The sequence below is a fragment of the Heteronotia binoei genome, chromosome 1 (assembly GCF_032191835.1).
Source record: "Heteronotia binoei isolate CCM8104 ecotype False Entrance Well chromosome 1, APGP_CSIRO_Hbin_v1, whole genome shotgun sequence".
NCBI classification, from domain to species: Eukaryota; Metazoa; Chordata; class Lepidosauria; order Squamata; family Gekkonidae; genus Heteronotia; species Heteronotia binoei.
The window spans coordinates 246,874,752-246,900,610 of NC_083223.1; the positions used below are offsets into that span (position 1 = coordinate 246,874,752).

At 45.8% G+C, this 25,859-nt stretch overlaps 1 protein-coding gene across 1 annotated transcript in view; it reads left to right on the plus strand.

Annotated features, from left to right (window-relative positions):
• The window catches only part of KIF3C (kinesin family member 3C), a 51,330-nt gene extending 25,471 nt beyond the window's left edge, over nt 1-25,859 (plus strand). The window contains exons 2-8 of the mRNA XM_060250734.1: nt 16,625-16,726; nt 16,995-17,117; nt 18,415-18,533; nt 21,775-21,894; nt 22,602-22,731; nt 23,746-23,921; nt 24,977-25,859. Coding sequence (XP_060106717.1) covers nt 16,625-16,726; nt 16,995-17,117; nt 18,415-18,533; nt 21,775-21,894; nt 22,602-22,731; nt 23,746-23,921; nt 24,977-25,070 — 864 coding nt within the window. The 3' untranslated portion in view covers nt 25,071-25,859. The remainder of the gene's footprint in view (nt 1-16,624; nt 16,727-16,994; nt 17,118-18,414; nt 18,534-21,774; nt 21,895-22,601; nt 22,732-23,745; nt 23,922-24,976) is intronic.

Sequence of the window (25,859 nt, forward strand, 5' to 3'; positions counted from 1 at the left end):
TATTAGTTCTTGTGGATGAATTTGTATAGACTCCAAGATGTGGCCAGTGTACTTGGTGAGAAGTGGCCCTTACCTTTCATGCTTTATTACTCTGTGCAGAGGAGGCGTATGTAAAGGAGGGGACACAAGGGGGAATCTAAAGGATGCTCAATGACTCCTTAAGAGAGGAATGGTCTTGGCTGCCTCCATAGTAGTACTCCTAAAGCAGCTGTCCTTGGACTCTAAAGGTTGTGTTAATTATTAGCTGGTCACAGACCTCCCCTTGTTCAGAAAGATGCTTGAATGGGTGATAGGAGATCAGTTTCAGTTCCTAGAGGATTGAAGAAGAGTTGGTTCTTATTACGTACCTGCTTTACTCTACCCTAAGAAATCTGAAAGTGGTTTACAATCGCCTGCCCTTCCTCTCCCCACAACAGGCACCTTGTGAGGCAGGTGGGACTGAGAGAAAACTGTGACCGGCCCAAGGTTACTCAGCAGGCTTCATTTGGAGGAGTGGGGAATCAAACTTGGTTCTCCAGATTAGAGTCCGCTGCTCTTACCCACTGCACCATGATAATAATAATAATAATAATAATAATAATAATAATAATAATAATAATAAACTTTATTTTTATATCCCGCCCTCCCCCGCCAAGGCGGGCTCAGGGCAGCTAACAGACATGGGGATCCCATGATTCATCTAAAACAATATAAACAATTTTAAATATATCAATTACATAGTGATTATTTAAAATAGATAAAATACATAAAATCGGTGCTAATGCTTTCGATCCATTTCACAATGGTTTCTGTCTCAGTAGCAATGAAACTGCTCTTGTCATTCTGGCTGCTGACCTACAATGGGAGCAGGACAGAGAAGGGCATCAGGGAGTTATCTTGAACTTCTGATCATGGTAGCCATCTGGACTGGCTGTCAAAGATGGAAAGTGGAGGCACCACTTCTCATTCTGTTCCAATCTTGTGGGGCGGTTTTATAAGGTGATGCTGTGGGACTGTTGCTCTGCTTTTTAGGAGTCCCCAGGAACCTTCTTGAGTCTTTGGGCACTTTAGGGATTTTTAAAAAGGATGGTGTGCACCACCACAAATAGGCCAGTCTCAAAATGTCGGGAAGTTCAAAGTAAAGTAGCCTCCTAAGGCAGAAACAGCTTCTTCCAGAAGGGACAGTTCATGAGATGCAGAGGTAATGCCTCCTGGACTAAGGAGGCAGAGGAAAGCCAGGATCTGTTCTTTGCTTTAGGAAGAGGTGCTATTTGGATTCAGTTTCCAAAGAAGAGGGAGAGTTTCTTTCTGCGCAGCCACAGGGAGAAGATTTCTCTACCCAGAGACAAATGGAAGTCTGTGTCTATAGTCAAACCTTGGGTCCATGGCTGTGACACATCTCTCCAAGATGAGCTCAGGGCTCTACTTGTCAATCAGCAAGGAACCCAAAACTCTTGCTTTTCCTTTTCAACTCAAGACCATTTGCATTTTATCCAGAAGAAGCAAGTAGGCAACAGGAAACATTGGTTGAAGCTAGACAGATGTGTTTTGGGCTGGGGATTACTAGTAGATGTTGGTCAGCCAATCGTAATGCCCAGGGTTTTTTTTTTTTTGTAGCAGGAACTCCTTTGCATATTAGGCCACACAACCCTGATGTAGCCAATCCTCCAGGAGCTTACAGGGCTCTTAGTACAGGGTCTACTGTAAGCTATTGGAGGATTGGCTACATCAGGAGGTGTGGCCTAATATGCAAAGGGATTCTTGCTACAAAAAAAAGCCCTGGTAATGCTCTTCAGTACATATGGGGAGCAGTTCAGTTTCAGCAAGTTCAGACTCCATGAAGGTATACTTGAAATCAGGATTTTTTGTCCCAGTGTGCCTCACCTTACCCAATTACCAGCATTGAAAATCATTTGCCACATTGTTGCCTATTCACCCAATTTGTGGAGCTCCTCTGAAGCTCTTCACAGTCAGCCTCGGTACCCTTAAAGATAATGGCCGTTTTCTGGAGCACAATCTTAGTCAGTGGCACAAAACACCTTTCACCAGCTTAGGTTGCTGTGCCAGCTGCAAACCGTCTGGGACAAAGATAGTCTTGTCATAGTTATCCATGACCTAGTAACATCCAGAGTAGATTACTACATTGCTGTAAGATTACACTTGTTGCTTGCCCAGTTTTTAAGATGATCTTCAGAGGACATTTTCTCAATTGAGAAGTTAAGAGGGGTGAACACCAGATAAAGGGTCTTTCAGTGGTGGCACCTTAGCTATAAAATGCCCTTCCCAAAGAATTTTGCATGACTTCTTCTGTATTATGTTCTAGTTACCAGGTCAAAGCAATCTTTTTTTTGGTCTGAACTTAAGTTTTGGAAGGGAGAGTGCTTACCATTTTCATGATGTGCTGTTCTGTATTATTGGATGTGTTAACCAATAAAAGCGGAGAGGAGGGAACTGGGAACATCTGAGCCATCTGAATAAGGTCTGGGTTGATTATCTGCCTCTCCTCTTTTTGGAGATAATGTAGCCTGGGCTTGCCAACTGGCTCTTAAGTGTGTGGTTTGCAGCCCGTAGGAAACCATGCAGGCGGGCACAGCATCATCCCAATATATTCCATCACATTTTAAGATTGTGGGGGGGGGGGGAGCAGTTGGGTTGGGTGCATTGTTTGTATATTTTACTTTGCAGGTCACTTTGAGTCCACTGCAGGGAAACACATTTAAATAAATAAGTATTGATGTGTCTTGCTGTATCTCACCCTGCTTGGTAAGCCCTCTTAGGGCAGCAAAATCATTTGAAAGGTGCCAGGTGATTTAAATAAATAAAACAAACAAATACAGGGAGCTCTAGTGTCTGGCACAGAGTTGACTGGCGCTTGCGTGGAGCTGTGAATGGTGTGTGCGTCCCACAGAGAGTGTGATGGTGTCCTAAATGTGCATGCATAATTGGCAGAGGTGTATTTATGGCTGGCGGGGTGTATCTGTTTCCAATTTTGCTCTTTAATCCATTTAGTGGCTGTCAGATGAAGGGGCCTCCCTAGAGCCATATGTTGCAAAAACACAACTTGGGCTGTGAAAAGAATCAAGCATCCAGGCTTTAAAGCTAACCTCCCCCCCCCACATCACCCAGCAGCATTCACCCACCACCACCCACCAAGAAAGCCTGAAGCTAGAAAAAGAAGGTAGAGAGAGAGGTTACAATCTGCAGTGTGTATGTGTGTGCACTCTCCCATGAGCGTAGTTACTGCCACACTAAGTGAAGCCAATCGGCTTCTTGCGGTGACCTATATAATATAATGTATGCGGGGTATGTGGAGCAGTGGGCCCCCTATACTGAGCCATTAAGGCAGGCAAAGGCGGACAGAATGTCTCAGTGCTGGGAAGGAAGCGGCTGTCTGCTCCCCCCTCCCCCCCTCACTGCCACACAGAAATGAGTGGTGGCTCATGGCCATCAGTCAGACCTTCCAGGCTGCTCTGTTGCCTTGCTTTCTGCAGTCCTGCACACACAGGCTTCATGCCTGCCATCTGCACCTGCCGAGCAGCCACAAAACTGCCTTACTTAGGAAACGGGATTTCACCATTTAGCCTGAACATACTGAATTTTGAAATGTGAAAGTGTATTTTGGGCTTCAATAAGTTTAGTTTTGTATCCCTTAACCAAAATGCCCACATATATGACACCAAACTGTGAAAGCTCACTTTCCAGTTTGTCCAGAAATGTTCTGTTTGACTGTGCTTCAAGGATTCTTTGGTAATGCAGGCAGTTGCCCCTGCTGGAAATCCTTTGCTTGCTCCTTTCACAAAGCAAGAAAGTCCTACTGGAGTGGATCCTGCCAGCTTTTCTGCCAATGAAAAAAGGAGGAAGGGTTCCTTTGAGCACACAGAAAAAGGTTATGCTGCAGATTATGAACTTGCATGGACAAGAACCATGGGCAAGTATTATTTTATTAATGCATTTAGAATATTTCTGTACTGCCTCTTCAGTGTCCTGCTCAAGGTGCCTTATAATTAAAAACTGCAGTATAACACACAAGCCATTAAGTTGGGTGAGACTGAGTGGAAAAGCTGGTCGGATCCAGACTCTGTGTCTTGTCCCAAATATTGGAGGGAATGGAATAAAGGTGGACAGGGAAGCTAAAATGACCTAGGAGAAGGCCTGGCTGGCAGTGTCACAGTGGCCATTTGATTCAGTAATCAGACTCATCCAGTGGCCATGGTACTAGGCTTACTCCTTGCCTCAACCTGTGTGGGGAAGGCAATGCCCATAATTGTTGCTGGGTGGATCCAAGGTGAGCAGTTCCTGTGGCACTGCCAGCTCAGCTCAGGTGGATCTTGGTTTATTCTCCAGGGCAGTCACACACCAGGAACTTTAGATCCCTCCCACCACTGGTAAATAGCGCTAGCCTTAAATACTTTCATACTGCAGTGAAGCAAATCTATTGGAATTGACACTCACTCTGCACCTGCCATGCTGTACAGAGGTCAAAATAACACTTGGCAACAATGGAAGTAGGCAATGGTGATTCCTCTGGAATTTGCCCTTTGGTAAAGCTTATCTCTCCTGCTGGGTTTCCTAGTCCAGCCTTAATATGTCCTTGCCTTGTCAGATGAATACCAGACAGCTTCAGCATTCCCAACAAGGGCCATTACTCCAAATTAAACAATCTTCCTAACCGTTTATTGTGCTGTGGAAATGCTCTTACAGGAGTTGGCTTTAAATAGGTATAATCCCATAGAATACAATTTGACAGAGACTGATTTACTTCCAAGTGCTTGGTTTAAGTGGATTGTGCATCTGGACAACAAGAGGTTTTTCTGAATGAATAACCAGAGGAGCAGGTGAATCCCACCCCCTCCACCACATCCCGTGATCAAAGGAAAATGTTTTCCCTGTATTCTAACATCAGAATGTAGGAACACCCAATGAAGTTGAAGAGCAGTAGATTCAGAAGAGGTGACCAAAGAAGGCAGTTTTCACACAATGCATAGTTAATGCATGGAATTTGCTGCCTCAATTGTCACTGGTTTAGATAGTTTTCAAAAGGGATTAGGCAAATTTATGGAGGGAAAGAGAAGCTGTGGCTCAGTGGTACAGCATCTGCTTCACATGCAAAATGTCCCAAGTTCAATTCCCAGCACTTCCAGTTAAAAGAATCAGATAGTGGTGGTGGAAAATGCTGTCAAGTCCCAGCCAATTTATGGTGACCCTGTAAGGTTCCAAGGCAGGAATCTAACAGGGGTGGCTTGCCTAATTCCTTGATGGTCACCCACTGAAGTATTAACAAGGGCCAACTCTTGTTAGATTCAGAGATCAGGCTAGGCTGGGCCATACAGGTGACATAAAAGACCTCAACCTGAGGCCCTGGAGAGCTGCTGTCAGTATAAGGCAGTTTCATGTGTCCATAAGAGGCGACTGTTGATGCCTAGTAGGCACAGTAGATAATCCAGACTCAGTAGTAGTGTATCTCTGAATAGCAATTCATTATTTATTTTAATTATTTAATTTCTGAATGCCCTGCCTTTCTCTCCAATGGGGGCCCAAAGCGTCTTACATCATTCACCTCTCCCCCATTTTATCCTCACAACAACCCTGTGAGGTAGGTTAGGCTGAGAGAGTGTGACTGGCCCAAGGCCCAGCAAGTTTCCTTGGCACAAGTGGGGATTAGAACCTGGGTGTCCCAAGTACTAGTCCAACACTCTTCATCATTACACCAAACCACAGACACATACAATAATGGTTTTTTTTTCTTCATGCATTGTTTATGGACTTTCTGGATGGATCTGGCTGCCCACTGCCAGAGAAACCCTTGTTATGATCCAGCTGGAATGTTATTACAACCTGTCCCTGCAGCCCAGAGACGACTGTCTTGTAGGGTTGTCAGTTCTAGCTTGGGAAATAAGTGGAGATTTGAGGGGTGGAACCTGGAGACAGTGAGGTTTGGAGAGGACTTCAACAAGGCACAATGCCATAGACCATAGGTGGTCAAACTGTGGCTCGGGAGCCATATGTGGCTCTTTCACACATATCGTGTGGCTCTAAGCTCCCACTGGCCCATTGGCTTGGAGAAGGCATTTCTCTCTTGCATCACTTCGCCAAGCCAAGTCAGCCAGCAGCTTGGAGAATGCACTTAAAGTTGCTTTCTTTTCACTTTTCTCTCCCCCTTTCTCCCCATCTATGTGCCTGCCTGCCTTCCTGTCTTGCAGCTCTCAAACATCTTATGTTTATTCTTTGTGGCTCTTACGTTACGCACATTTAGCCACCCCTGCCATAGACTCTACCCTCTAAAGCTGCCATTTTGTCCAGGGGAACTGATCTTGATCAACTGGAGAGCACCTGTAATAGTGTGAGATCTCCAGGTGCCACCTGTGTGTTGGCAACCCTACTTCTTAAGATAGCAGGTGGGCCACCTCAGTTGCTTGGCTTTTGCTCACTGTTAAGGGATGCCTTTCCTCAAGAGATTTGCCTTCTGGTTCTCTCACCATCCTTAGTGTAACCAGGTCTAAGTTGGGAAATACCTGGAGATTTGGGAGGTAGAGCCTTGGAGGAGTTGGGTTTGGGGAGGGGAGGTTTTATATATTGCATCTCACTGGGTTCTTGTAGCCTGAGCTTAAGACAGGCACTTCTTGCAAACCAGGATCCTGAAGCCTGGAAGAACTGGCCAATCAGGATGCTAGGCATGTAACAACTTGTAACAAAGAGATGCAAATGAAGGATTCTGGAGTGAGCCTGTTATGTATGTGGACTCAAGGGAGAACTGAATTGGGTGTTCCTGCATGGCTCATTGGAGCCAGACGACCAGAGCTTGGGGACTTGGGAACAATAGGCAGCAGGATCTGAATCACTGCTGCCCTGCTCCAATCATGGGCCCCCTGCTGGTTTGAATGGACCAATAGAACGCTAGCGCGGGAACCCTGATGTGGGTATAAGGTTGGCCCTGTTGGCCTATTCCTCAGACTTATGCTTATGCCTCACTATGCTGAAATCAATAAAGAACGGATGTTTCACTACCACCTCGCCTCTTCCATGCATTGAACCCACTATATTATAGAGCCAATAGGAGTAACTGTTGCCTGCTAGGGGACATGGTCAACTATGACCAGCTTGTATATAGTTGCAGTTTTGCCTGGGTTGTTTGTGACTGTTTCTTCTTGCAATAAAGTGTTCTTGGTTGATTCAGAGCTCGTCGAACTCACTTTATTTCAGGAGGGACCCCAGCAGGGTATCATGCCATAGAGTCCTCCTTCCAGAGCAGCCATTTCCTCTACAGGGACTAATCTTGGTTGTCTGGAGATCAATTCTAATAGTGGGAGATCTCCAAGTACAACCTGAAGGTTGATCACCTTAACCATCCCTGAGGTCTCCTCTGCATTTCTTCCCCATCTGGTAGTGGCCAAAACCAGGCCCTCAAAAGCCGTTGCTTTAAAAGGGCTCTTTGACTTTCCAAGCACGTCTGCTGCTTTCATTGCTACTTCAAATGGCCTTTTATATACAGATGTTGCGTTGCACAAACCTAATGGCAGCTCATGTAAATAATACATACATGGATGGCCTTTTGCGGAGAGGGATGGCAAGAAGTAAAAGGTCAGGCTGCTTTCAAAATGGTTGTGTTTCATCCCTCCTGAGGGTGGAGAGGGGCTGACTACACATTCTGTCTTCCTCATGGCCTGTCGTGATGTGCCCTGGGTCCTGATGATCAGAAATTGGGACTGCAGCATGCAGAGAGAAAGGGCTTCAGCTTCCTCCCCTACACGTTTTTCTGGACCTCTCAGCCCCAGGCAGTTCGAGTAGGCTGTATGTACTAATGGTCTGAGACTTGCTTCACGTGTGCAGGAAAAGGAGGCAGTAGGATGGACTGTACCACTTCAAACAGCAGAGGGAGATTTCTAGTTCTAACTTTTTTTTTTTATATGAAGAATTCCATTTAAATAGAAAATTAACGCAGCAGAGAGAAAGGGTCTAATCTGCTTTAATTGGTGTGTGCTGGTTTTCTGTCTGCATATAAATTTCATCATAGGGGAATGTTTCCAAACATGAGCCCACTTGCCTTCTGAAATGGTACACTCCCTTCTGCAGCTTCATTATCAGCTGATTCTGTTGCATTTATGAACTAGCCCTAAAGGCACATATTACTGGCAGCAGGGGAAGGAAAGTCTGCATGCAGTGGTTCCCCTGTGGAATAAATCCAGCTGCCTCTTGCCTTCAAAATGCTTATCATCTTACTTTGCACTTCCTGTGCCCTTTATTTCTCGAAAGTTGTCTGCCCTTTTTTTCTTTTAATGCTGCTTGCAAGATTATCCAATTTAAAATTGTTTGACACCTGGAAAATACACACACACTCACTCACTCCGTTTTTGTTTTAAGTTGAAAAACTGCTTGCTGGGGGTTCTGAATAATGGTATCTAAAGCCCTCAGCCAGTCAGCACAGTATACTGTCAGCTAGGATTGCCAGCTTCCAGGTGTTGACTGAAGCTCTCCCTTTTTTACAACTGATCTTCAGACAACAGAGATCAGTCCATTGGGAGAAAATGGCTGCTTGGAAGCCATTATATGCCATTAATAACATAAGAACATAAGAGAAGCAATGTTGGATCAGGCCAATGGCCCAACCAGTCCAACACTCTGTGTCACACAGTGGCCAAAAACCCCCAACTGCCATCAGGAGGTCCACCAGACTGTGCTCCCCCAAGCACCAAGAATACAGAGCATTACTGCCCCAGACAGAGAGTTCCAAAAATACGCTGTGGCTAATAGCCACTGATGAATCTCTGTTCCATATGCTTATCCAATCCCCTCTTAAAGCTGGCTACGCTTGTAGCTGCCACCACCTCCTTTGGCAGTGAAGTCCCTCCCCTCCCCAAAGCCTGCCCTCCTTAGACTCCACCCACAAAATATCCTACCTGGATCTGGCAATCCTACTGTTAGCCCCTGTCCCAAATATACAGAAGCTGTCTTCCCCTAGCTTGATACTGAGGAGAATTATGAACCAAAGGCTGTGTGTGTGCATGTGTGTGTTTTTCCGCGGCAGCTCTGCCACTTGAAAGTATTTTTACAGAGTTACAGAAAGTACAGATAGAAGAAAATATTATCAATGCATATTAACTTTGATTAATCTTATCAAAGTTTATTTTTATTTATTTACTAAAATTCTTCTGTACCAACTTTTTTCACTTCACGAACCCAAGGCAGTTTACTTTTTAAAAAGTTATTACAACAATGTTATAAAACAACCCCAAAATTTCCATAACCCTAAACCCCGAGGCAGTTAGTGCAAAATTGGACGGAAGTGTGGGGGGGGGGGGGGAAGGGCTCCAACGGTGGAACAAGCCTAGTGGGGAATTGGTCTCAGTCTTTCAGTGTGTCAAAAGAAAAAGATTCACCATATCAAAAGTTGCTAGAAAGTTTAACAGAAGCTTTGCCTCCATCCTCCTGATGATGAAGATTGCCCACCAGTGGCACAAATGCTGCTACTGCCTCAAAGCCTGGTTTGACGCCAGATCAAAGGCCAAGGGCAGATGTGTCATCCAGGAAACCTTGCTCTGCCACCACCCCTTCAGTCACCTACTTATTTACTCAATGAGTAATTAAACTGTGGAATTCACCCCCCCCCCATGTAACGATGGTCATAAACTTTAAAGGGGGATTAGACAGGTTTATGAAGGAGAGGCTACTTCATCAGTGGCTACTAGACATGGTGACTAAATGGAACTTCTGTATACAGAGGCAGCAAACCTCTGAAAATGAATGCTTGACAGTGGCATCAGGAGAGGCCTTGCTATCTATGCTCCATTGATAGCTCTCTGTGCTCTCTTGATATGAAACTAGATGGACCACTGTTCTAATCCAGTGGACTTTGACCGGAAATGGTAACCCTTTGGCAAAGAGGCCTTCTTCTTCAAAGGGGCAATTACTGCTTTTCTTCTTCAGTACTTCCGGAAAAGTATCCTCTTTTAGATATTGATTTGCTCTTTTAATCAGCAGACTTCTCAGAACTATATGCATTTGGTATACTTTCCCTGAAGCAGTTTCGTATGTACTCTTAAGCCTGTGCGGAATCAACAAGGAAATACATTTCCTTGGAACAGCTCCTCTACAGAGGAGGATTTGTTTTCACAAGCAACCTGGGATGGCCACAACCGTCTCTGATCCTTGAACATGTGAAGGCCCCTTGTTGTCGGCAGTGTGTCTCTCTGGTGCAGAGGGCATGGCTTGGCTCTGTTTCCTTCTCTGTTATTGTCAGCACTGCATGTGTGCATATGGTGCGAGGTACATGTTCCTCATGAGAAAATATTCGACTCTGATGCTTTGCAAATAGTAATTTCCTTGATCACCCTCCAAAGGGTATGCAGGGAGAAGCAAGAGCAACACCATGCTTCCTCTCTACACAAGCACACTAGGAGCAGGCAGCAAAAGGGAGAAGGGAAGCTCTAAAGACATTTGTAACCCAGCAAGGTCCCAGGTCTCCATCCATTAGTTAATCTAGAGGTCTCCACATGGTGCCCAAAGGGGCATCATCATGGCACCTGCCAAAACCTTTCCTGATGCCCACCAAGTGTTTTCAGAAAGTGGGAGGAACCAGGCGGGTCTTTTGCCCAGCAACACTTCTGATTGGCCACTGGAGATCTGATTGGCCATGCAGATTGAAATAATGTGTGGCTCTGCCTCCTATAGGAGGCATTTTGTATTTGCATCTGCTGCCAGGATTCCTAAAGTGCCCACAGGCTGATAAAGGTTGGAGACTCCTGAGTTAGTCTAATGTGAGCTACGTTTTATGCCTGATTCCTTCTTTCCATATCATGCTCCCACCCTTTGGGTTATACTAGTTGGAAAGAAGAGAGCTCCTTTGTTCATGTTCAGAGTGCTTTTTTTCCCCCTCACAAGGAAATCCCGTAATTCTGAGATTGTGAGAGGGTTTTCAGAGTAAAAGACAGGCATTTCAAGCAATGGTTCTTAAATGGTGCCTCCCTTCTCTCCAAATATGGTAACTTACAGGGCTTGAGAAACTGTCCCCACTTTGACTGTGAGTTGACCTTTCACTGCAGAATATTTCTCTTCTCCGGCCTTCCACTGCCTCTGATGCTCAGGCAGTTAACGTCTGCCATTTGTATCTGCCTGGCTGGTTGCTGCTGCCTTTGGAAGATTAATTTTAAAGCGGGGATTGGTGGAGTCTCCCGGAAGGGCTGTCTGGCTCTTTCTGTGCTCAGCATTTATAACCCACCGCAGTTTTCTGGTGAGCAGTTTAATTAGTCTGCAGCCTTGCTTCTTTTCTGAGCCCCGTTATCCCGTAGACATGTTTTATGGCCAAACAGACTGCTTTTTGTAGAGGCCATGGTTCAGTGGTAGAGTATCTGCTTTGCATGCAGAAATTTCCTTCTACTGTTTAGCATCTCTACTTAAAGAGTACACAGGTTGGATCTGTGTAGGCATGAATCATGTTGTGTTCTCAATTCCATTGTAAGCCGTGCCCAATTTGATTTGGGTGCACTCAGGCTTCATTCAGCCTTAGGCATCTCCCCACACACTGTTTTCCCAACCTTCAAAACTACAGGGTGACCTTTTTTTTTTTGCTTGCTGTGGAAACTTAAATGTTCCCTGGTTCTCCCTAATAACCTCCTGTTAGTCAGATGATCTGACCCAATATAAGGCCACTTCATATGATTCCCTTTTATTGGGGAGGGCCCCATTTAAGTTCCTGCTAACTGCATTAAGGGTTAAGTTGCTCAGCAGGAGAAACCAACTTGTGCCAGTGCCTAGCCCATTTCTGCTTTTTGCATTCTGTCTGGTGGAAATGGGTAACTCCCAAATATTCTGAGTTGCTAACTCCAGGTTTGGAAAATTCCTGGTGGTTTGAGGGTGGAGCCTGGAGACGCATGTTTCAGGAGAGGAGGAACATCCATAGAATCCATAAATCCATAGAATCCACCCTTTTCTTCAGGGAAACTGATCTTTATAGTCTGGAATCTCCAGGCCCAAACCTGGAGGTTGTTGACCCTACAAAAGTGTATTCTGAGAGAAGGCTGCTTTGGACTTCAAGCTCCAGTCTTCTCATGCTCAGCCATACATGAAGCTTCCTTATACTGAATCAGACCATCATGGTCAGAACTGTCTACTCAGAATGGCAAGATCTCATGCAGAGGGCTTTCACATCACTTAGTTCTTAGTCCTTTTTAACTGGAGATGCCAGGGATTGAACCTGGCACCTTCTGTATGCCAAGCAGATGCCTTGCCACTGAGCCACAGCCCCTCCCCAGCTTGTTCTTCCTGCAGACCCAGTTGGTGTAGTGATTAAGAGCTGTGGGCTCTAATCTGGAGAGCTGGGTTTGACTATGGACTCCTCCACATGAAACCTGCTGGGTGACCTTGGCCCAGTCACAGTTTCTCTCAGAACTCTCTCAGCAGCACCTGCCTCACAAGGTGTCTGTTGTGAGGAGAGGAAGGTGATTAAGAATTCTTAGGACAGAGAAAAGTGAAGTATGAAAACCAGCTCTTCTTCCTTATGCCATAGTCGGTGCTTTCTTCCTTGGTTGTTTTCTTTCAGCACCAATGCATTGTTCTGATAACTTTGCTGTGGGAGGGGGAATTGGGATGAGGGATTTGGTTAATAAAGGGAAGATTGCATGCAGATGCAAAGAAATTGGTTGAAGAACACTGAATGAGAAATAGAGAATTGTGACATTCCCTCCCTCCAATGAGGCCCTGGGGACAGTGGTAGAGGCAGATGCCTTGCTGTAACTGGCTTTTCCCCACCCCCACCCTGCCAAGTCTTTATGGCTTGCATTCCCATCTACCCCAGTTTTACACCTCTCTTGGGTGCAGTCTCCAAGATCAGCGGTGGGATGAGGAGAAGAAAGCCAGGCAAAGCAGCATCCTGCAGGCAGGCAGAGAGAAAAGGCAGATCCACCCTTCTTCCCCATCTTTCAGCCATTTGTTGCAGGGTGAGAAGCAATGGGGGCTGCTGAACTTGACTCCTTGACTTCAGAAGCAGCCTTTTCCAGAGGAATTTCACAACAGGAGACGAGGCATCAAATGTTATCATATTTTGCAGTCTACTTTCTGAGTGACTGGGTTTTTAAAATCATACTCATAATCTCTTTTAGAAGAAGAAGACCGCAGATTTAAACCCCGCCCTTCTCTCTGAATCAGTCTCAGAGCGATCTCCTTTATCTTCTTCCCCTACAACAGACACCTTGTGAGGTGGGTGGGGCTGAGAGAGCTCTCCCAGAAGCTGCCCTTTCAAGGACAACTCTTGTGAGAGCTATGGCTGACCCAAGGCTATTCCAGCAGGTGCAAGTGGAGGAATGGGGAATCAAACCTGGTTCTCTCAGATAAGAGTCCGCACACTTAACCACTACACCAAACTGGCTCTTAGGTCCCACTAAGAAAGGGAAGAGCTATGGTTCGGTGGCAGAGCATCTGCTTCACATGCAGAAGGTGCCAGGTTCAAACCTTAGCATCTCCAGTTAAAAGGGCCAGGCAGCAGATGATATGAAAGGAGACCCTGGAGAGCTGATGCTAAGTCTAACACCAGCAGTCTGATTCAGTATAAGGCAGTTTCCATGTGTTCATGTGCTATGTGAAAAAGAATAAAATAATAATTTTCATCTCTTAAGTGGAAGGATGCACAACGAATATGCTTGAGCTAAGACACAAGTCCTGTATGCATTGCCTGTGCCATTTTGATGGGTGGTTTCCTGCTCTGAAGGTAGGGTTGCTCTTGGAGGAAAAGCTGCTGCTGTTTAAAGAGGACCCCCTCCCTATACTCTTGCTTCAAAGCAGGAAGTCAAAGATGGAGACAGGCAGTTCCTGCTGATCCCCTTGAGCTTTGTGTGTTTGTGCAAAGCTGGCCTAAGTCATTTTGCTCCCCTTTGCACCAGCACTACAGAGTCAGAGGGGTGTGGCCCATAATCATTTGCACAGTGCAGAGGTACTTGTGCAGTTGGGATGGTCCCGATCAGTGTTCCCTCTAAGCTGAGTTAGTGAGAGCTAGCTCACAGTTTTTCAGCCTCTGGCTCATGCATTTTTGTCTTAGAAGGATGGCCCAGAGCAAACTAATTTATGCAGTAGCCAAATCACTTGCTCACAGCTTTAATGCCACTAGCTCATGAAGTAGAATTTTTGCTCACAAGACTCCACAACTTAGAGAGAGCATTCATCCCAGTTCTGCCACAGCAGAGCCTGAATGCTTGTGTGCATTGCATTGAAACAGGACATCCAGGCCCCTAAATTAAGAGCCAGGTAGCTGTCTGTGTCACACATCTCCACTGATATGTAATGGCATATCCAATACAGAGAATCCTGGGATCATCTTAGGAGAAAGGCAACTTGAGCACATGAACACACGCAGCTGCTTTGTACGAAATCAGACCCTTGGTCCATCAAAGTCAGTATTATCTACTCTGACTGGCAGCAGCCCTCCAGGGTCCCAGATCTTTTAACTGGAGATGCCGGGAGCCAAGCAGATGTTCTACCACTGAGTCATGACCCCTATCCCTCATACATAGAAAGACAAGCAGCAAACACAGGACAGAGTTCCTGTGCCTTTGCAGCTCTAGGCAGATTTCCCTGTCTGTCCCAACTCTGCTTTAATGCTGCAAAATTTACAAAGCTCATCCATTATCAAATTTAAATAAAAGGAGCACATTGGCTTGAATACTATATTGCTCTTGTCTTTTTCTTTTTTCTTTTTAAATGTGGTGCACAGAATATCAGGCAAGGGTGAAAGCTGACAAGTCTTTTTGCAGGTAGAAGAGCCTGGAGGAAGTATTCTTTCCACCCATCTACTTGTTTCTCCCTAACAATGCAATCCTAAGAATATTTTCTTAGGAGTAAACCCCATTGAATAAAGCTGAGTAGGATTGTGAGTCGGCCTGCTTAGGGTTTCCCTGTTAAGTCTCCAACCTCTGCAGATTACCTGCTTCCTTTCCAGGTAGGGGATTCCAGGGTTTGAGGAGGGAGATGCTGTCTGTTTGCAAAGCGCACAGGAAGGATGGTTTTGGAGCTGGGAGTGCAGCTGTCCAGCAGCTGTGCGGAAGGAAGTGGTCTTGGCGTTGCGCCAGTGCGTCTGGGATGCATCAACTGCATAGCATGGGAACATAGACACAAGAGGTCATTGTCTGCAACACCTTCAGCATCAAAGGGTCTGCAAACCAGCTGGGCATGCCCAAAGCAAAGCAGGGGATTCTCCTGTTTTACTGATTCTTTTTCACAGTACTGCTGCCAGGTGGAACTTGGCATCCACAAGAATCAAACACCGTGAGGCACTCTAATCGGTCCCCTGCCCTTAAGCAGGATATCCTAGCATTTCTGACAGATGCTGGTCAAAGGTCTCCTTGAAAAGCTCCCCAAAAAATACCTCCCTAGACAGTTTTTTCTGTGATTCTTATTTTCATGAGGTCTAACCAAAGGGCTGAATTGTATGTGTAGTTTTGTTATTGTTTTCCCAGATGTTTCTCTTTTTTTACAGATGGCAGCTGCAAGTGCTGTGATTTAGAGGGAAAGACATGGTGTGGTGGGGAGAAATGACTATTCCCCCCCCCCCCCCCATGCCTCTTTCCCACTGAAAATTGCCATGTCCCACTGAAAGGGACTTGTATGTTGTCCTGAGCAGCTGCAATCAGTTATCACCCCTCCCCTGAAACATAACCACAGAATTACATGTGATGTGCACTCCTGCCTTGAGTATGCTTCCTTTCAATTTACAACTGTCTGTGCCTTTATCTGTTCATGTAGTTCCTAGCTGGGTTTGTTGCACTGGTAGTTGAAATGGTGGAGCTACAATTCTGTCCCAGTTCATTTTGATCACACTTTGCATGTCATTTTCTAAGCCTTAGTTGCTTTGCCTCCCCACTTCTAAAATGCCCATGAGACAAATTGCTTTATTTTTCCAGATAGGCCATTGAGGTGGAAAGTAAGTCTATACTGGGATGCATCCAAATCTGCAGCCTGAAATAACCATGTCCTGCCTCTTGGTATCTCTCATAATCCCTATCCACAAGATTACCCTTCCTTTGTAGTGAATTTGGAGTCTTTTCCCCTCCTCTCTTCAACTCTTTTCTCAGCATGGATTCAGACATTAGCAAGTTTCCCCAGTGTATTTTTCCAGCCACTAGCTATTGGGGACCAAGTTGAATCATGAGCTTTTCCTCTCAGCCCTCTTTGATAGGGCTGATTCTGCATGTACTGACTTCCATGATGTCAAAATGCTGTAAAAGCAGTTCCCATAGTATAGACTGTGTACCACTGCATGTTTTCAAGTTCTCACAAGTGAGCATATAGCAGCAATCTGCATTGAATTCTGCACACTGTACTGGTATTTGAGCTGCCTTCCTCAGTATGTAGCCATCAGGCCTAGAAATCAACACAAAGAGTAGCCGCTGCAAGGGTTGTGGGAGGAGGTTCAGCAGTTCACAGGATTCCACAGCCACTGGTCAACACAGCCAATGTTTATTATACTAGCTAGATTTTTGCAGTTCAGCCCCGAATATGGGTTATGGGGCATGCATCATGCATTGGCCCCGTCGTATGCCACTGGGGAAAAATCTTATTCATTCTTAGCATGTTAAAAATTGCCTAACTGTTAGGGCAAACACAGCCTTTGAAAAGTGATGGGACTTTCAGCTGTAACTGGCTACATTCTCCTTCCTTTGTGCAGGCAATGGAAAGCAAGTTGCTGATTGGTGGGAGGAACATCATGGACCACACGAATGAGCAACAGAAGATGCTGGAGCTGAAGAGGCAGGAGATTGCAGAGCAGGTAAAGCCTGGACAGGAGCAGGGCCAGCACCTTCTTCTTGCTGCTCCCTACCCAGCCAGCCCAAGGGAAATACTCCCCTTGCTAACTCAGCTATAGCTGGTATCCCCCTGAAAATGCAGTTAACGATTTTCCCCAGTCTGCTTTTGGGACAGAGAAGCAGACTATGAATGGCAAGCTAGATCAGGCAATCTTCACTCCTTGGCTACCAACAGTTAGATTATGCACGTTGCTCTCCACTGCTTAAGCATGCTTTGCTCCTGTGATGCAGAAACGGCGAGAGCGGGAGATGCAGCAGGAGATGCTGTTGCGGGATGAGGAGACCATGGAGCTCCGAGAGACATTTACCTCCTTGCAGCAAGAAGTGGAGATCAAAACCAAGAAGCTGAAAAAGGTGAGAGAACTGCAGGAGTACAGGGAGGGCAGAGCAGGAAGACTTTGGGTGGTTCCAGCATGAAGCCACGGCCCCTCAGTTTGCAAGAGCTGAGTGAAGCTGTTAATGACAGGACATTTTGGAGAATGTTAATTCATAGCCATAAATTGGAAGCAACTTGATGGCACTTAACACACATGCAGCGTGAGAGAACTGCACCTGGTGTCACCAGTCCTATTTGTAGTAACCAGAGAAAGATCTATCCATCAGGACAATTTATAAGATTAAGATACTGGGAATGGAGAGTTATGCCAAACCCAACAAGTATATATGCAGTTACAGCTAAACCTGTTGTAGTTCCCTGTGCAAGCACCGAATCATTATCTACCCATGGGGTGATGTCACATCATGACATTTTCTTGGCAGACTTTTTACAGGGTGGTTTGCCATTGCCTTCCCCAGTCATCTTCGCTTTACCCCCAGCAAGCTGGGTACTCATTTTACCGACCTTGGAAGGATGGAAGGCTGAGTCAACCTTGAGCCGACTACCTGAACCTAGCTTTCACTGGGATCAAACTCCGGTCATGAGCAGAGCTTGGACTGCAATACTGAAGCTTACCACTCTGCACCAGGGGGCTCTTAAACCTGTTGACTTCAGTGGATTTAGCAGGGTGTGAGTCTGCTTAGGATTGCTCTGAAAAGGAAGTAAAGAATTTGTGGCATCTTATTTTCTACCTTCCCAGTGTCTCTATGCCACTGAATGGCACAGGATGACAGGCTGTTCACAGCCCTGTGGTAACAGCCTATGACTCTTCCATCCTCAGTGTGTACCCTCAGCAAATGTTTCACTATGCTTTTTGGGTGGAATCAATCAGGGTCCAGACATAAGTTGGTTTATTGAGAGTCACTGTGAGCCCCAGACAAGGATTCTCTTTAGGCCCCTCTTATGCCACCAAGATCAAACCTATGCAGTATCATAGAAAAACAAATCACCTGCTTGGCTGTTTAGCATGAAGAGGATGAGTTGCCATCTGGAGATACTACGATTGATGCACAAGGGCCTTTTATAGTAGGCAAGTGCCTCAGAGAATCCAGCTCTCCCACCTATTCTTGAGCATACAGACACTTTGGAAACATGGGGAAAAGAGAAAAAAGGATTGGAAAGGGAAAAGGATTGGCAAGTTGCTAGTGCATTTATAATTGTATACCAGAAATGCCTTGCCTGACCACTCCCCCCACTGACCTTGCCCTGGCGTTTGGTTTTCCTCCCTTCACTGGCCATTTCCCTGATTCAAGCAATTTTTTCTTGCCATGATAGCTCTACGCCAAGCTCCAGGCTGTGAAGGCAGAAATCCAGGACCAACACGATGAATACATCCGAGTGCGACAAGATCTGGAAGAGGCACAGAATGAGCAGACACGGGAGCTGAAGCTCAAGTAGGTACCTTATGGTGATGGGGTGTGACACAGTGAAATGGCTGCCCAGTCTGGGGAAAGTCCATGCAAAGGCTGAAGTTCCTGGTTCTTCTTGTCACTAGGGAGCAGGGATGAGCTGCTCTGCCAATATCTGAGTGACAAAATGCCCAAAGTTCAAAACTATAGGAACTGATGGAAATCTATTGGTCTTTTGTGTCACCTCACCTCTGTTGAGCTAGTAACTGCAGTATCACCTTCTGGCCATCTGTAAAGTGCAGCAGAGAGTAGGCCAGCAGCTCCCTGTAGCAAATATCTGCAACAGTACAGAGAATAAGGCTTCAGAGTCCTGCTATTAAAATCTCTGATCTGAGACACCTTCCCCCATAGCACTAAACATCCAGATGAGACCGATTCACATGTTTGCCTTTTCTCAAGATTACTGGGTTGAGTTCTACCACCTTTCCACTGCCACAAGAGGCAGGAGGGTTGATCTTGCCCAATTCCCACCTTCACTGCCATCCTATCCTATTTGGCTTTTTATCAGTGTGGGTCCCCTAATTCCTGGCATAGCCTTTTTGGTGGTAGGGGGGGCTGCTGAGAGAAAGGAAAGACATGGAATAATTACTTTGGCCAATGGAAATCTGGTAGGATCCAACCTGGTAAGCTGCTTTTAGTCCATTCAAGCAAATAAAACCAGTAATATCTTTTTAAATTATTTAAATCCTGCGCTCTCTGCGAGTGGGGTGTTTTGTTTTGGTTTGTTTGATAATTTTGTATTTGTGTGTGTGTGTGTGTGTGTGTGTGCACACCCCCGGAAGTCATGGTGACCTCTGGTGACTGACCTCTACTGGGGGCATGGAGGATATTCAGAGAGGTGGCTGAATAAAGCCTGCCCCTGCCTCCTGACTTCTAGTATTCTAAAGAAGTCTCCTAACCAAGTACTTACCAGATCAATCCTACTTAGCTTCCAAGATCTGATGAGATCAGGCTTGCCTGGCCTATCCGGGTCAGTACTCTCAACCAGTGTTTGATCCTAAAGGCAGCTTATTATGAAGTTATTTAAACTACAATAAAAATAAACAACTATAAATAACCACACTACTGGAAATTAATATAAAAATATATACAAAACCCATTTAAAACAGGTCAGAGACAGACAGATAAGCAGATAGATATAAGTTTCTACTACACCTTTCTCTTCAGAGGGGACCCAAAGTGGCTTACATGGTTTTCCTCTCCTTCGTTTTATTCTCACAACAACCCCGTGAGGTAGGTTAGTCTATCTCCCAAGTCATCCTGGGTGACCCAAGGTCACCCAGCAAGTTCCCATGACAGAATGGGGATTTGAACCTGGGTCTCCCACTCAACACTCTAACCACCATATCACACAGATTTCCCAGAAGGAAGGAAATTCTGTATCCCCCTGATTTCTAACAGCTTTGGGCATCTATGAGGAGATCATTCCTTAGTACTGAGGTAATGACTGAAAAATGTCTTAACTGTGATAGATGATACCTGACTCAAACAGGAGAATTTGGACTAGGACCTCCTTTGTTGACCTGAAGCATAGTGACTATGAGGAACAGCATTCCCTCAGAGGTTATTTTTATCTCTTCAGTTTCACCCTGACAGCTGATTCTTGACAAGTCAAGAATCCTGTTAGTATTCAATTGTTCTTCCTGATACTGCAAGAAATAACTTGCCACACAGAATTGGTGAGATAAAAAACTGTGTCTGATTATGCTAGGGTTCTAGCACCCCAGGCCGAACCCCATGCCCCCCTGTGTCATTTTGCGCAAATGCTCAGCCTGACCCTCCCCAGCTTCAAAGGGAGGCAGGAAGAGGCCGCATCCTTCTTTCTTCTCAAGGTAGCCTCTTTCCAGGTCCCTCTGAAATGGGAGAGGGCCAAGCAAGGGGCGGGTGCAGGCCGCACGTTCTTTCTTTGAGCCTCTCCAGCTTCAGAGGGACCCGGAAACTAGGCCACTTCTTTTGAAGCAGGAGAGGGACGGGCAAGGGGCAGGGTGGGCTGAGCCACGTGTTCTCAAAGAAAGAACATGCAGCCTGCGCCTGCCCCTTGCCTGGCCCTCTCCTGCTTCAGAGGGACCTGGAAAGAGGCCGCCTCCTTCTTTCTTGCCTCTTCCCAGCTCCCAGCTCCCTCTGAAGTCGGAGAGGGCCAGGCAAAGGACATTTGGGTTGGCGTAAGCGGGGAGGGGGCGCCCGACCCCTGCCCCTGCGGCTTGGTGGCCGCCTACTTCGCCAACTCTCACGTGTCGACCCTGATGCTGCCATGCTGTTATGTGGAATTATGGAAATCAACCCATGGTTTATTTCCTTCTGCCTTAAGAAGTGAGCCCCTCCTCCCTCCCAATCTGTAGTTTATCCCCAAGTTTTCCCTGTGCTCCCTACTTCTAACACTGCTGTTTTACATCAGTGGTGTAGTGCTCAAAGCATGTGCTGCACAGAATCCAAAACTGGTAGATTTCCTGCCTTGAACTAATTAATGTACATCAGATGGTTACGGCACGGATATAGGCAGGAGTGGACCAAGCTATTTTGGTACCTGAAGCAGGAAATCCAAATGCTGAAAGGAGTATGATGTTCTACAGCTCCAGTACAAGAGGGGTTGTGCAGGTGAATTTCCAGGGGATTTTGTTCCTTAGGCCCTTCAGATATTTGTTTTCGCCATCTTTAACAAAAACCCAAATCTGCTGCTTGAGAAGAATCACCTCGCTTTGCCTCATGGCAGGTCTGCTTCTGGATGGGAGAGGCTGATGTCAGAGTGTCACTGTGACAAGAGGTGAAGGGGCAGTGGAGAGTGAGGTGGCAAAGAAGGGAGAAAATAAGAGCAGGAACTGGTGCCAGAGAATGTGAGAAGAAAGTGGAGGAGGTATGGGAGGCATCTTGATAAATAGAAAAGAAGAGGGGACACTGGATAATGAGGCAAGCACAGTAGACCAAGCATCCGCCATGATATAGACAAGACATGATCAACCCATTTGAACTGAGCTCCTTGGGAGAGACGTTTCACATTAAAACTGATCACTGACTTTGTTATGGACTCCTACATGGGCATTTCAAAATAAAAAATAAAATAAACACAATGCCATTTCTTTGTCTTTATTCTGCCCCCCCCCCCCCAAGCTGTGCCTTCCATCCACTTTTCCTACCCAGTCACATGTGGCTCACGTCTGTTTAGGGTCCCAGATGGCAGACTTTGCCATGGTAGCCTTCCTGCACCTGACTCTTCCCCTTCCATGTTCAGGTACCTAATCATTGAAAACTTCATCCCCCCTGAGGAGAAGAACAAAATCATGAACCGTCTCTACTTTGACTGCGAAGAAGACCAGTGGAAATTCCAACCCCTAGTGCTGACTGGAGGAGGGTGAGTCTTTGACTTAATTCCCACCCCCCTTTAAAGAACCTACAGTTCTTCCAGTTCTTCACTTGAAAGACACAGAAACATAGAGTTGGAAGGGACCCCAAGGTCACCTAGTCCAGTGCCCTGCATAGTGCAGGAAGTTCACACCTACACCCCCCACATATATACATTGTCTCTGTGACCCCTGCTCTATGCCCAGAGGAAAGCAAAAAACCTCCAGGATCCCTGGGTTAATATGGCCTGGAGGAAAATTCCTTCCTGACCCCAAAGTGGTGATTGGCGTAACTCTGAGCCTATAAGAAAGAATTACAATAGCTAAGCAAGCTTCAAAATGCTTTAAAAATGACACTGTAGAAACCCTCTAAAAGAAGACAGATCTAAGGATAGCTAGGGTGGGTGGGAAACAAATCCTCAGCACTCTATGGTTTGGGTAAAAAAACATGTGTGCAAAGAAATTGACTGCAAATTACCTGATGATGAGGCAGGTAATATAAAACCTCAGAGCAACAAAAGAAGATGAGAACAGACAAAAGAAAGCCTGAATTTGTAGTGTCTGGGGAACAAGCCAGAGGGAAATTGCCTCCAGCTCAGAAGCAGAATGACAGGCAGAGATGTTTGACACAGAGCTATAGATCCTGCTTTTATTGTTGCTGATTTCTACTAAATAAAGTATTTCATTTATGAGAAAACTAATCTGAACTTCCCAACAGTGGCAGCAGCAGCAGTGGCAGCGGGAACACTCAGATGAAGAAGCGGCCAACCTCTGCAGTGGGCTACAAGAGGCCCATCAGCCAATACGCTCGCCTAGCCATGTCAGTGGGCTCCCATCCTCGGTACCGGGTGAGTCAAAGAGCCTTGTGGGAGAAAGCGGAGAAAAAGGATCTGATTGAGAGAAGGCACTTTCAACTGAATCAGTTTTGCACAGTCCCCGGCAAACCCTTTCCATGTGTCCCATTTTGAAGGACACAAAGATACAAGTCAGGCGGTACAGAAAGTCTCACATTTGCAGAAAGTTCGTTACAAGGTGCTGGTTATTACCTTTAAAGCCCTATATGGCTGAGGACCTGTCTACTTGAGGGACTGTCTTTCCCCGTATGAACCCCAGAGAGCGCTGAGGTCAGCTGGAAAGAACCAGCTGAATATCCCTGGGCCAAGGGAGGCCAGATTGAAGACCACCCGGGATCGGGCCTTCTCCATAGCAGCTCCCCTACTGTGGAACCAACTCCCGGAGGAGGTATGGGCCCTGCGATGTTTAGACCAATTCCGCAGGGCCTGCAAGACCCACCTCTTTAAAATAGCCTTCACTTAATACCGAGCCAAGAAAGTCCTGCTGGATATGTTTTATGTTTTAGTCACTGGATTTTATGGAAGATCTTAACTATAGCACCATAATGTTAATCTTAATGTAAGTTTTAATGATTTTAAGGATGATTTTATAATTGAAATTGTAATTATTGTATATGGTTTTATTGTACATTGTATTTACGTGTTGTGAGCCGCCCTGAGCCTGCTTTGCGGGGAGGGCGGGATATAAATAAAAAGTATTATTATTATTATTATTATTAATTCATGCCCATGTCTAGGCTCACCCTATCCCAAGGCAACAAGCAAATTAAATATTTATAAATAATATACACAAAGATTTTTATGAACCCAAGGGGTTCACAATCCAATTCATGGAGAATTAATAGAAGGCAAGCTCAGTCCACATCCCCCTAATTCAGAAGATATTTCCAGGTTCTTAATACATGTTTGCGTATGTACTGAATTACCTGATCCAACTCCAGGCCAAACTAATTTTTTATTCTTGACCATATCTTTCCATCCTACCTTCTTTTTGCAACCTTTCTGCAGGCTGAGAACATCATGTTCCTGGAACTAGATGTCTCCCCACCAGCTGTATTTGAGTTTGAGATCACACAGGACCAAAGCGAACACGATCCAAGAGCACTTCACCTGGAGAGGCTCATGCGCCTGGATAGTCTTTTGGAGAGACCTGCTGCATCCCGAGTGCGGAAGTCACGGTCTTGGTGAGTGGGCAAATATATGTTTGGGGATGTGAAAGAGCATACAGAAAATCAAGCAGATGGGTGGATATTTCTTCATTCAGGCCCCAAGTCCTAGCTCTGGCGGTGATATTTCGAGAATATGACAAGTTTTGTAGGGCAGACAGCAGGGTGAAGGGTGGGTAATGGATCCAAAACCAAGCAGTGCTGCTAACAGAGATGCAGTGGAGTAGATCTGGTGGTTGCAGTTACCAACAAAAGGTTCAAGACTTTGGTTTTGTCTGGTCCAGAAGGGTGGCATCGGATTTACAAGTTGGTGCCCATGAGAAATAACAGGGGAATAACAATAATAATGCCCCCAAACCCCATTTCTCCTCTTATGCTGTCATAGTATTGAAGAGGCTGATCTCCTTGTCTCCCTCTGTTTTCCCCTTCTTAATGCATGCTCAGCTCTATCCAGTACATGGGCAGCCTGGATTAACTGCTTTACCATGCAATCTACACAGAGTTAACACACTGTTGGGTTCATTGGACTTAAACAGGTGCAACTTTGCTTAAGATTGCAATAGGAATCTTGCAATAAGACCCTTGCTGGGAGTAGGCCCCACCAAATAACATGGGACCTACTTTTGAGTAGAACTGTTAAGAAGTGTTTCCTTAGTAAATGATATGCATTGTCGACTTTACTACTTGATATAGTCATGAACAAATAAGAATGAAATAACGATTTAGCTAGTCTGAAGAACAGGCCAAGAGCCCTTTGGGTCCCAAGATGTTCTACAAAAATAGCAGCCAACAATGGTCTGATTTTAGCCATTATTAGGCCATTCAGGTTGGCTAATACATTTGGGGAAATAACAAGAATGAATAGACATTTTCACCACTTTCTGCCTCTGCAGTTCCATGTGGCATGTGGGGAGAAAGGCTGAGTCAATCCTGAATGGGATCATTGGATTTTCCTGTGGCAATTCTCATTTGGGCACAAATAGTTTCAACAAAGTAGGGCTTTATGCAAGGGTGGGGAAGGGGAAAGGAAAATCTGAGACCATTATTTTCATTCTTCTTTATGCTCTTCTTAGGTGCCAGAGTCCTCGTTCTCTGCCATCCTCAGCAACACACGTATCCCTTGCCTCCAGCTCACAGAAACCCTCCACAACACTGGCTCACAAGTAACACCCCTTCGCACATGGAGGACTGTGCTCCTTCTCCTGCCACTGGCTGCCTCCAAGAACATGTGGCCCAGGGACGGGCATTCCCTGCACTAACTCTTCTTTGTCTTTAGCTACTTCTTGTGTGTTTGCGTGTCTGTTCAGAGATGATGGCTTCCCTGGGGTCCATGTCTCCATCCTCCCTGGATCTGTCATTCTATTTATTTAACATATTTATTTATGGTGTGTCTTTGTGACAATGTGGGGTTCCAGACTGAGCAGCATCTCTGGTTCGTGGGGAGCACAGCACTGATTGCTCCCCTGCCAGTGGAGTGGCTGCACAACGCACAATGTTCCTAGAAGAAGACTGTAACTTGCCCATCACTCCATAGATATTCCCCTGAGCCTCCTGTGGCAAATCATTTATTAGTGGAGAGGAAGCCGAACAATCTGCACTGGGAGCAGCGTAGAGCTCCTTCCGCGTTCTTCAGGATTCCAGAATCGTGATCTGCTTTGTTGTATCCACTATGCAGTTGGGCAGGACTTGGTGGCAGGAATATGATCGCATCAACCATAGCACCTGCTTTTGCTCTTGCAAGAAGAGCACTAGTTGCTTCTTAACTTTCTGCTCACTGCTGTCATTCACAGAGCTGGCTCCACTGTTGAACAGAAAGGGAATGGGCACAGATTATGCAAGCAGCATTTTGAGGGGTGTAAACCAAAACATCTTTATGATTCTACGACACCTTCTCACTTGCCCCAGCTTCAGACAGCAGCCTTTCTCATCCACCCAGTGACTTGAAAAACAACTCAA